This window comes from Labrus bergylta, chromosome 13 (genome assembly GCF_963930695.1).
Source record: "Labrus bergylta chromosome 13, fLabBer1.1, whole genome shotgun sequence".
NCBI classification, from domain to species: Eukaryota; Metazoa; Chordata; class Actinopteri; order Labriformes; family Labridae; genus Labrus; species Labrus bergylta.
Window position 1 is genome coordinate 11,472,903 of NC_089207.1, and position 12,253 is coordinate 11,485,155.

Below are 12,253 nucleotides of genomic sequence, written 5' to 3' on the forward strand. Positions count from 1 at the left end.
TCCTCTAAATGTCTTCATTTGTCAACAACCCAAAGACTTTCATTGAAGTGTCACAGACCAGGAAAGAAACCAAAAATAGTCAAAATTAAGGATTTTAACGTTATGGCTTAATAAAAACCCTCAGACTGAATAAATTATCTTTAAAATGTTTAGTAATTGACTCATCTTGGTAAAAAGAAGCAAGGATCATCTGAACACCAAGGAGCTCCCGTTTAAAGGATTTATTGACAAGTGATGTTTCGAGCCGACGTGCTCTTCCTCAGACTTGAAAACGAAGCGCCACTTGTCAATAAATCGTTTCATCGGGAGCTCCTTGGTGTGCCGATTTTCTTCTTTTCCTGATTTTGGATCCAGTTCCCTCTGAGGGATGTTCCTGTCTTTTTTTTGGTTTTAATTGATTCATCTTCCAATTGTTTGTCGAATATTTTTCATTCCATTTGAAATTGGCAGAAATTTGAAACCTCTGAAAACGATGGTAATTTATCCTCCTGTGATTGGTCACCTGAAAACATTAAACACCAGCCGTGATGACCAGCTGTTCATTAAACACATCCCATAATGCCTCAACATGAGGGTCGTCCTACTGTTTACTTTTACGGCTTTTCTGTTCCATGTTTATTTTTCTACATCAATCAATGAACCTCAGAGTGGTCTGTGCACATGCTCAGTGGACATCGGACAATAGGATGGAAGATGGCTGCATCAGTGTGGATGGAGCTAGAGACTCCGCCCCTTTTTTCTTTAGCAATGTTAACCTGATAGACTCATTTCACACTGCGTGTTCTCAGAGCAGAAGACGCTAAAGGCAGCGGAGAAGAACTTGCCAGGTCGACTTTTTGTCCAGAATCAGATCCAGACACTCACCGAATGTGGGAAAAATCTGTGTCTGAGTGTATTTTCTTTTGCATCCACTTCGCACACAGTGGTCTGATTTATTCCATAAAAACCTCAAAGGTTACGGCCTCCTTTAAGCCTTTCAGGGCTGAAGTGATGTCATCATCTCTGAAATGAAGGCGCCATGGTTTATAGTTTAATGATCAGGGGGAAGAGGAGGTCGCGGTAGAAACCAGGAAGTTCTTCTCTTCTGCTTTGCTTACTTCCACTCTGAGAACATGCAGCGTGAAACAGGTTTATATTCGGGCTGTGAATGAGTTCAGTTTGTGTGATTAGTATCTTACAGCCAAAGAAGGTAAATTCATCACAAGCAGAGAACTAATTGAGGCGAAAAAAAGTTTGAAGATTAAAGAAGAGCGGTGTATTAGTGCAGTCAGAACGAAGCTCTGTGGAGGTCTGAAGCTTTGGATCACAGATTAGTCAGAGCAGCTTTTCAATGTCAGAGAGACGGAAATAAAGCTCAGGAGGAGGAGGAGGAGGAGGAGGAGGAGGAGGAGGAGGAAGAGGAAAAGGAGGAGGACGAGGAGAGGAGGAGGACGAGGAGGACACTGAAGGCTCGATGAGTGTTAATCTGAAGGGAAACTTTCCCAAAGCATCTTTAAGTATTCTTTAAGACATTTCTTGTGTTAGACGACTTTCTGCAGCCAGTTAAAGCTGTTAACCATGAGACAGATCTTAATATCTGCAGGGATGTTCACTCTGCCCTCAGATTGTTGCACTCCCATCAGCCGTGAGACAGATCAGAATACTTGCTGGACAAAAGTGTAACCTGTTTTTTTTTAAACTCCCTAACGCCCGCACAGACTCCGTCCATGACTCGGTCAGGACGGGTAAAGATGGAAACTGTGATCCTGCAGCACTTTAACCTCTCAGTTTGTTCTTTATTAAAACAACCACATAAAACAGAGTTACAGGCTTTCTCTGTCTGCACACTCACACACACTCGCTCTCTGTGCACTTTAATTAGTCCCTCAACAAAGTACTCACACACACACACACACACACACACACACACACACACACACACACACACACACACACACACACACACACATCACACACACAGATTCAAGTGCACAAGCCCCGCCCTCCTACACACAAACAGTTGCACAACAGCTCCAGTCTGCGTCCTGCTTTACTGCACCGAGATGTAAACACATAAACTAACACTGTCTGTCTGTGTGCTTGTGCGAGTGTGTGTGAGAATGTGTGTGTGCGAGTGTGTGTGTGTGTGTGTGTGTGTGAGAGAATGTGTGTGTGTGTATTCTTCCTAATCAGAGCCAGACCCCGAGACTGTAAGGGTGTGCATGATTGTGTGTGTGTGTGTGTTAAGGGCGCCAAAATGTTCCGTATACGGAGATATTTTTCAACACTTGTTTAAACAGTCGTATTTTTAACCCGAGAGCGGCATGACAAACGGAGAGAGCCCCGTCTAAATTTCTCAGAAATACACGCCGGTAGCTAAATGTATTTTTACACAGTTTGCAGCAGTTTGTTTGCAATTGTTGATCATTAAAAACATTAAAAGGCGCCATATTGGGTATCTAGGACTTCTATTTGTGTCGCGGTGGTGACAAACCGGTATCGATATCGTTTCATTTTTAACTAGAATCAAATCAAAGTGTGTCAACAATACTTGATTCTGATTGGCCAATTACCCATAGCATTGCACTGAGCTGTTTATCAGCTAACAAACCTCAGAGGTCACTGAAGTCTGACAAGAAGCCGACAGACGGCTCACTAACTGAACATCAATGATTCATAATTTCATTTCTCTCTCTGTTTGTTTGGGGTCAATTTAATTTCATCTCAGCTCAAAAACAAACATCAGCTCAAATAAAGTCGTACCAAAGTCTTCATTGTGTGGACTTCTTCAAGGAGCACGAGTTTCTCTACGAAGATCTCAAAGTGAACTTTAACACTAGGCCATGCCCAAGCACGTTTGACCCCCAAAGTCCAACATGACCCCCCCCCCCCAAAGTCCAGCTCTTTTGAGGAGTGAGCGCTCCGATCTGTGCTTAAGCTCTGTACTCTTCCTCGGCCCTGACATGGATGGAAGAGGTGTGCTTCGGCACGGTACAGTTGCTCATACATGAGCACGGGCATGCAAAGTGGACATGAAGTACAATCGATGCCTTCCTTCCAATGATCGATAAATCCTGCAGTGTTCTGGCTGTTTCTGACTAAAGGCAGGAAAGTAGCTGTCATGTTTTCTGTGTTGTTCTCTGATGTGTGGACACAGACTCGACCCCCTGTTTTTTTAGTCTGGCTGTCTTGTAAACTAAGCGGCTTCATGATCTTGTAGATCCTAACATGTGTTGTATCACGTCGTTATGTACATGAGGTTAACAGTGCTCAGGCCCGGTTAGTCCTGGAGCAGTGCGAGTGCAGGCCAGCGGGGGAATGGTGAAGGGGGAGGGGCAATCGTGCTTCAGTACGGTACGGAGCAACGGAGCCTTGTGTGAGTGCGCCCTAAGACAACTTCACAAACTACAATCACTCAGATTCACTGGGATAGATTTGAGTGTTTCTCTTAAATGTGTCTCACTGCCGTATTACAGACAAAAATACTGCACTTCTGTTTCACTACTTAACATATTTAGACTTTAAATGAATGATGGAAAAGATAAACTTTTGCATCTTGACGAGCAAGAAGACATTTTCTGAGGAGCAAAGTTAGACTGTGAACAAAGACGTAAACTTTAATAGCAGTAAATCAGTGTGAAGTAACGGTGAGTGATCCATCTGCAGGATCAGCGACAGAAACCTTTAAACAAATTCGACTTCCTCTAGATAGTCAAGTTTGATCGTCTTCTCGTGGTACACAGTGAGGACACGTCAAAGACCAATAAGGACCGAGGTCGTGTGTAAAAAGCCTTTTAAAGTCTTCTAGTGTATTGAAGGCATAGGTCTGCTGCTGACACTTTTCCTCCTTTATAATACAGATGTATTCCTGTTGGACTGCGAGCACGCCCTAACACTCTCCATGTTCGACAAGATTTCAGGAAAAGGCAAAAGTGTCAGCACTTAAGAGTCCCGTTGTGATTCAAACTGAAAGAATTCCTCATTACTTAGCTCTCGTGCACCCTCAGGTTGTAGACGTTGCTCTAAAAGCATGAATCACATCTCAGACCTTCTTCTGTGATAAGTGAGGTTTCCTGCTGACGCTCAGGATCATGGTTTAAAAAAAAAAAAAAAAAAAAAAGAGTGAGTCTGCACCGTGTTTCTGCAGACATCAAACATGAGTCAAGAGTTTTTCTCTTCACTTCAAGCATCACCCCAAAGACTCCTCTGACCCACTGGAGATGAGGATTTAGATTTGAGCTGTAAGTTTAGTACACACACACACACACACACACACACTGAGAGCAGAAGAGGTGAGCAGAGTTAGAGCGTGAGAAGGATTCATGCAGCCTGACAGAGGAGTGAGTAAAGATGTGAGAGAAATAAAGCAGCAGAGAGAAAGCCTGTCGTCTTTAAGGTGACTCAATTCATCATCACACAGGTAGAGGAACAGACAAGTAGCTGTTTATGCGTGTGTGTGTGTGTGTGTGTGTGTGTGTGTTCACCTCTTTGGCTCTCTGCACGGCATCACTCGGGGGGTTCCTGATGCTCGGGGACGACTTGGTGTTGATCTTATCGTAGAGCTGAAAAAATCACAAATGTGTCAGTTAGAGAAAATGTGAGTAAACAAATCAAAGGAGCTTCCAGGTGATCAGTAACATATTTTAATCAGACTGATAGAGGTGCAACAGGAAGTCAGGTTTAAGACATAGAGGGTCAATCTGGTGTTTTTAAACCTCAGCTCTGTTTTTAAATATGCTGGATGCTAAATGACTAATAGGTTCAAAATGTTGAATATATTTCCAGTAGATCCTGCAGCAGCTGAAACAAACAGTTTCAGGCAGAGGCTGAAATGAAGGTGTCTGTAAAGTTGTCACTTAGAATAACAATCTGAGCCGGTCAGTGACAAAAACAACAACTTTTCATGGATGTACGTTGACGGCCTTTGCCCTCCTCTTTGACAAAATAAATTATGAATGTGTTTGTTTTTATTCTTTATGTCATCAGACCTCTCAATCTCTGGAGTTTGAAGGAGTCACTTTTTATGCTTCTTCTTCTTTTCTCAACATTTTAAAAACAGGAAACTGTCTCTCTCTGCAGTCTCTTACACACACACACACACACACACACACACGCACACACAGGAGCCTGTTGATAGAATCACAGCTGATAATAAAGCGAGCTGACTGGAGCGTCTGTGTGGTGAAGTCAGAGACTCTTGCGGGAGGATTTTAGAGGTTTTGTGGACAAACCGTCCCTCAGACACAAAGACAGCAGCTGTGAGATAAAACCTCAGCACAGGTTGGATTGATCTGTTTGTTTTAAAACCACTTTCCTAAAATGTTTAGGTACAAACACGACAAGTCTGATAAGAAAGCTGCCTGCTGTATTTTTCATGTGACATGCTGCAAAGAGGAGGACAGTGTGTGTGTGTGTGTGTGTGCGTGTGTGTGTGTGTGTGTGTGTGTGTGTGTGTGTGTGTGTGTGTGTGTGTGTGTGTGTGTGTGTGTGTGTGTGTGTGTGTGTGTGTGTGTGTGTGTGTGTGTGTGTGTGTGTGATGTTGAGGGACAAACACAGCGTCTGTACCACACTGTTCAGTGACACACTGAGACTCTGAACAATCCTCTGTCCTCCCTCATCATCAACATCATCAACAACAACATCAACAACAACAACAACCCCATCATTAGGAGACATGATCTCAGTCACCATCACAGGGAATAAGATGCACAGACCAACAACAGAAACTACAAACATGCATCTCTACATTTTGCATTTTGTGCATGGTAACAGTGAACAATAAAGATCTGTCTGCTCCCGTGAAGCTCAGGTTTCCTTTGAATCTAAATTGAAGGAGGCGCAGAAAAAAGTAAACTGTGTAAGTCAGAATAAGGAACATTTGTCTTTCACTTTCTGCTCTTTGTGACACTTTGATGATTTGCTAGAAGGTTCTACTCGTCATAACCATCTTCTTTGATTTTTCAGACCTATATGAGTTTGTTTAAAGTAGATCAATTAATGCATTAGCCATAGGTGATCTTCAATGGGATTACAGACTAAAGGATACATATGGACCTGCAAGTCCTTAGACCTGTCAAAGACCACAACTCATCCAGTCCAGAAGAGACCTGAAGAAGACTTCTTTCGCATTTCCACAGTGTCAGTTTGTGGTACGGACTTAGCTGACTCAAAGCTGATGTTTTTTGTTATTTTTTTTCGAACATGCCTAAGGGGATATCCAGTGTGGTTTCCATTACAGTTGTTTAATGTGGAAAAACTCTTAAAAAGCATCAGCCAATGCAGCGAAGTGTTCTGTTTCTGTCAAGTGATCTGACAGATTCTCCAAAAGTCGACCCAGACTCAGACCATGGTTTGACCTGCAGGCAGACAGACAGGCAGGCAGACAGACAGTCAGATGGACGGAGAATAAAAGGTATGGTGGGCGCATGTTTGAGGGGAAATGTGAGTTTCTTTGAGGAGGAGGAGGAGGATGATGCATCTTTCCTCCTGCTGAGAAAACCAGCAGATTAAAAACAGAGGAGTGCTGGGGGATGTTGACGCACAGCAAACACACGTCTCAAGTGTGTGTCTGCATCTGAAACACACACACACACACACACACTCCTCAGGAAACCCTTATAAGAATACAGAAATAAAGCAGAGCGCCTGAGGGCTGAGGCAGTATGCTTCGTCCCACATGCTGTCTGCAGACACACACACACAGATTCCCTGCACGCTGCTCCTTTAGAGAGGCGAGCTGTCATCTTCTTTTTAGTCTGAGAGGAGAAAAACTGACCTCTGAGGGCTTTTGCTTCGAAAAAAAAAAAACACAGTTGAACAAAGACTCTGCAGGTCACAAACAAACAGAGAAGTCGCATCTCATGTTGAGAAAAGGTAGCAACATTTCAGGTGTGCAGATGTTTAAAAATCACACAGACACCAGCACGTCTGCATCACATCCTCGCAGCCGATAGCTACAACAAGCCCGCACTGTTTCCAAGACAAGAAGCAGTTTGATGTCTTAATTTTGCGATTAGCGATAAGTAAATTCAGACATCTTGTCCTTCGGGGGAACTTATTACTCTGCCTCGATCAGCCTGAAGCCTGTGGAGCTCCGGAAACGAGCACAGAGAGGGAAAGAGAAACACAAACGCAGCTCATTATACACGTCAAACACCCAAAAACAACCACCGGGGGAAGACTTCAGATTAGCTGGAGGCGTCTTTTGACAAAACGCTCTCCTTGCAAACACTTCAGACAGAAAACACAAACACACACTCTCACACACTCACCCAGGAGACAGGAAGTGGTTTTGTCAGAGAGATGCAGATGACAGAGCGAAAACGAGTCGGGAGTTATCAGAGGCAGGAGGTTATATCCGCTCGCTGTCGATGTGAAGTCTGCAGCGAGGAGAGTGATGGAGGGTTGTGCTGTTTGTGAACGGCACCGAGGACCCGACAACAGCAGCCATTGTTAACCCCCCCCCCCAAGACCCAGCCCTCCCACCAGATCAGGCCGGGTGTGAAACTGAGGCTGCAAAAGGGACATCTGCAGCCCCCAGCTCCCACTGACACTGGTGCACACACAAACACACACACACACACACACACACAAAACCGCCTCCTGAAAAAATCCTCAGCCTCCAGCAACTTGGAAATACTGTATCATATACACACACGCACACGCACACTGTTCTCTTTTCTTAAACTAACTTGTTACAATGTCCCTGTGGCTCTTCTGATGTTTTGATTTCAGCCTCTGAAGACGTTGTTTTGTGCCGTGGAGCTTGTTGAATGAGAGATGTGTAATTTACCTGAAGAACACAGATGTTATCTTCTCTCTCTGCAAACATCTGCAGCAGCTCATCGATACAGATAACAACTTATGTTTGCACAGCATGTTATGACCACCACCTCCTTCAAGTCTGTCGCTTCATAAAACGGTCCATAAAAATGACACGTGGATGCTCTGGTTTAGCTCAGGCAGTATAGCAGGCGCCCAATACACAGAAGCTACAGGCCTCAATGTTTGAGCCTGGGGTTCGACTCCAACCTGCAAACTGTCTTACATCAGGCGCCCTGCAGAGAGAGAGACATCCTGGTGATATGAACCAGAGCAAGCTGCAGATCTGTACCTATCAGAACTGTGAGGAGACGATGTTTGGACTCTGCTTCACCTCTATCAAATCTCTAATGAGGCAAACACTGTTAACGACGCAGAGCTGTTGAAGTACTCGACTTGAGGGCTGTGATCCTGGAATTTAAAACACACCATGAGCCTGCTGAGAGCGACACCGCAGCCTCAGACATGATCTCATATCCAAAGTTTAAACAAGTGAAGCTCCAGACTCGTCAAGCTGACATCAGAGAACCAGCAGAACCAAAGGCTGGCTGATGCATGGACTCCGGTCTGCTGTAGCTGGGACAAAAATGTCCAAGGTAAGGTAAACTGTGAGACCAAGGACGGCAACAAACTGCAGCTACATTTTACTGTTCCTCTCCTCTAATCGTCATATTTTGTTTTTCCCTTTCTGCAGACAGACACACAGCTAACTGCTCTCCGACATCATCTGTGAGTCAGGGAAATGAGCAAAAACAGGCCATGAGAACGGTTCATGGCTTAACCTTAACACACACACACTCACTCACTCACTCACACACAAACAAACGCAGAATAATTACATGAGAAATCTAAAGACACACCCGAAAACAACTTGACCTTTTCCATCGCCTGCAGAGCGATGAGCATCGTCATCATGATGTGAGCTCTTTATGACTTCTACTTCATGAAACATGAAAATCTGATTCAGGCTCTGATTAATTCACCGGTTTAATCAGGGCCGGGTTTAGATCTGATGTGTGTGTGTGTGTGTGTGTGTGTGTGTGTGGAATTAAGGGGTGATGTGTGTTGACACTCACGTCCAGCAGTGTGTGTAGATGCTGGTCCTGGAAAACACTGTGGAGGAAATCAAGATCCTTCTCACTGCAGTCTGTCAGAGCGTGGATCTCCTCTAAACTGTCCAACACTTGAGACACAGCACCTGCAACACACACACACACACACACACACACACACACACACACACACACACACACACACACACACATATATCATTAACACTGGTTCTCTGCTCTCTGCAGTGAGCATGCACAGAAACACTTCCTGCATCATTCAACAAGAAGACAACTTAAAGTCATCATTGTCAACCTTCACATACACAAACAGTTCACACACGCACACACAAACACACACATACACACAGAGGCACGCACGCACACACAGCGGAGGATACCTACGTTCTGCTGCTAGAAGTCCTAGCAGGATGGAAGCATTAACAGAAACACAGGAACAGACAGTTTGCATATGAACAGAGCTTTAAAAAACACGATTTATAGTCTATAACAAACATTTCTATAAAAACACTTTGAGCCTGAGGGGAAGAAAGAGACCTGAATGCTTATTTACGTTTGTAATGTGTCACAGAAAGTCAGCTGTGGTGTCTTTAATTCCTAAATGTGGTTTTATTTTCTTCCAGAGATTGTTTACTTTAAAATAAATCTGAGGCCTGAAATCAAACCAATTCATTCTCAAAAACAAAAATATTATGAAGAAATATGTAACAATATTCTGTTGGACAAAGTTAAATAGAAATGTGTCTGCTGGTGGTGTGAGTGATCATTTATGAATCTGTTTAATGAGATTCAATATCATACTGGAGAGACACTTTATGTTTTTGTATTTTCTGTGTAAACACTCTGAATGTTGTCTTCAAACGTGTTGGTTTGTGCTAAAAAAAAACAAAAAAACCAACAAAAAAAAAGCAGAAGTTTAAAAATAACATAAGAAACCAGACAAAGGAAACACGAGGGGTGTGTATGTGTATGTGTGTGTGTGTGTGTGTGCACCTGAGGAGGTGGGGTCTTCAGAGAAGTCGTGGATCTCTTCGGGGGGGTCGCCATAAAACGAGTTAAACTTGTGACTCGACACTGCAGCCAGTACGGCGCCCTGAAACACGACGATTAAACATTTATCTTTGAGCAAAATCTAAATCTTATGTGTGTGTGTGTGTGTGTTTGTGTGTGTTTGAGTGTTTGTGTGTGTGTATGAAGTTGTGCATGTGTGTGTTTGTGAGTGTTTCTCTGTGCGTGTGTGTGTTTGTGAAGTTGTGTGTGTTGTGTAACTGCAGACCTTCAGCTTCCTCCTGGAGTTGAACTTCCTCAGCTGCTCCACGGTGTCGGGCAGGTGGATCTTGTAGGCGTACCTGTCTCTCTCCTGAGGAGCCAAACGCAGAGAGAGACAACTTCAAAAACTTTAAAAAGTGTGCATGTGAATAAACCATTTCCCCAAATCCCACATATTTATTTTTATTAAGAATATTAGGGGCATTAGAAGATACATTTGGAGATAAAACAAGTGAGTCCTGCCGAGGAAGCTGCATGCCACTTGTTCACATGTTATGATATGTTGTTGCAAAGTTTCAGGTTGAGGAAGTTGTGACAGATGGTGATGTTGAAATAAGCACAAGAGAAACTGACACTTTTCTGGATGGAAACAAAAGCAGCAGTAGATGTTATCAGGTCAGAATTGTAATGTTACATCACAAGACATTGTGAAATGTGGTTTAGAGCCGAGTGCGGCTGACACAACTCCAGAAATGGAAACTTTGATAGCACGATTTGAAACTCCGACTTGAGTCCAGTAAAATTCAGACGATAACTAAGTAAAGTCCTATGCACCAGATATTGGGTCATTTCTTGTTTTTAATGAGCAAAATCTGCAGGCAATATTTCAACCTTTTGTGGTAAGAAGATCAACTTATTTATCAAATTATACCCACACGTTTCGGCTTCATCAGGATCATCCTAGGCCACAAGCCGAAATTTCTAATTTTTAATCTTCCTACTATGAGTGTTGCTGGAGCATTATGACCTCTTCAAGCCTTTCACTCTTCACACACCTTGCAAGGTGTTGAGGTTCTGCTCTGTTTCTTCAACATTTCAACCTTTGCCGGTGTTTTTGTGCAATTTCAAAAGTATGCAAGAAACACCATGTCATGAATCATTGCTCTTCGAGACATCTCTCATATCACATAGATGTGCTGAGTATTTTTACTTTATATGTTTTCATAAGCAGCGACATGCAAGCAGCACTTTAAGAGACAAAAACTTAATTTTTACATCTTCATGAGACGCCCAACGGACTTGAGGAAGGTCAGTGTTTGCCGTTCTGTGAATTTAAGGGGACCACAGTTGCTCTCGTTCTTTTTCTCTTGGAAGCTTTTAGTTGATAAACACGACTTAAGCTCTGAAGTGTTTTAAAGTGTCTGTACTTTCCGATGCTATTTATCATAAAAACCTAAGAGACACTATCATTTAAAAAAAAAAAAAAAACTTCAAAATCGAAAAGCATCAAGGTATCAAAGGTTTCAGCATCCCTTTTGAGTGCTTGTGTGATATTTAAGAAGTGTCTCCTTCTCCCTGCAGAGTTGCTTGCTGGAGTAAAAAACGTAATAATGCAGCTTCAACTTTCTGCAAGCAGTGTCAAGTTTATTGGACTGAACCTAATCTTTCTAAAATTACAGCAAACACACGTCAGGGTTCGGCACTCGGACCAAAAAGCAGCGTCTTCAAACGATGTTTCGATGTGATGGCGCTCGTCTCTCCGTTGAATTGTCAAATATTCATCTTTAAGCGTCGCTCCATCACTGTCCACAGGAGACGACACAATAAACGCTTCTGCTGACAATGTGTGACATCAATAACACCTCTGTGCAGCTGCTCACTGTCACCGTTTCCTTTGCGAAGAGATGTGGCACGGAGTGACTGATGGCTACGTGATGCAGCCGGCTGCGTGGTTTTAAGTTTCAGAATTTTTCTCAGACATAAAAAGTTTCTCAAAACTTTGTGTTCATGCTTTCAGAACAGCCTTCAAACAACAGCAGTGAATACATTTTTACTGTTTGATTTTTGTTTGTTGTGCTGCCGACTGTCAAGAGACCAACAGCAGTTCCTCAAGTGTCCGCTAGGGGCTGTCTCCTGCAGTGAGTCAGTCCCCATAAGCCCCGTTTCCCCCTAGCGGTCCGGTTCAGCTCGTATGGTACGGTACCCATTTATTGGCATTTCCACCGTCAAAAATTGGGAATAGTACCAATAGTTCCTACTTTTTTGGTACCCTTCTGTTGGGGTGCCAAGGGTACTGATCAGACCCTAAAGGGTCCATTTGTTTACTGTGTCCCATTCTTCTTCTTCTTCTTCGTTGATCTTAATTAATAGTGGGCAACACTGTGTTGGGCTGC

At 43.3% G+C, this 12,253-nt stretch overlaps 1 protein-coding gene across 19 annotated transcripts in view; it reads right to left on the reverse strand.

Annotated features, from left to right (window-relative positions):
* caska (calcium/calmodulin-dependent serine protein kinase a) overlaps positions 1 to 12,253 on the reverse strand; it is a 112,620-nt gene that overhangs the window by 26,731 nt on the left and 73,636 nt on the right. For 14 of the 19 annotated variants that reach the window (XM_065962234.1, XM_065962244.1, XM_065962243.1 and 11 more), the window contains exons 9-13: positions 10,147 to 10,230; positions 9,864 to 9,963; positions 9,255 to 9,272; positions 8,877 to 8,998; positions 4,464 to 4,541 (exon numbers count right to left, since the gene is read on the reverse strand). In XM_065962234.1, coding sequence (XP_065818306.1) covers positions 4,464 to 4,541; positions 8,877 to 8,998; positions 9,255 to 9,272; positions 9,864 to 9,963; positions 10,147 to 10,230 — 402 coding nt within the window. The remainder of the gene's footprint in view (positions 1 to 4,463; positions 4,542 to 8,876; positions 8,999 to 9,254; positions 9,273 to 9,863; positions 9,964 to 10,146; positions 10,231 to 12,253) is intronic. The other 5 variants (XM_065962245.1, XM_065962238.1, XM_020631950.3 and 2 more) reach the window with 1 other exon arrangement.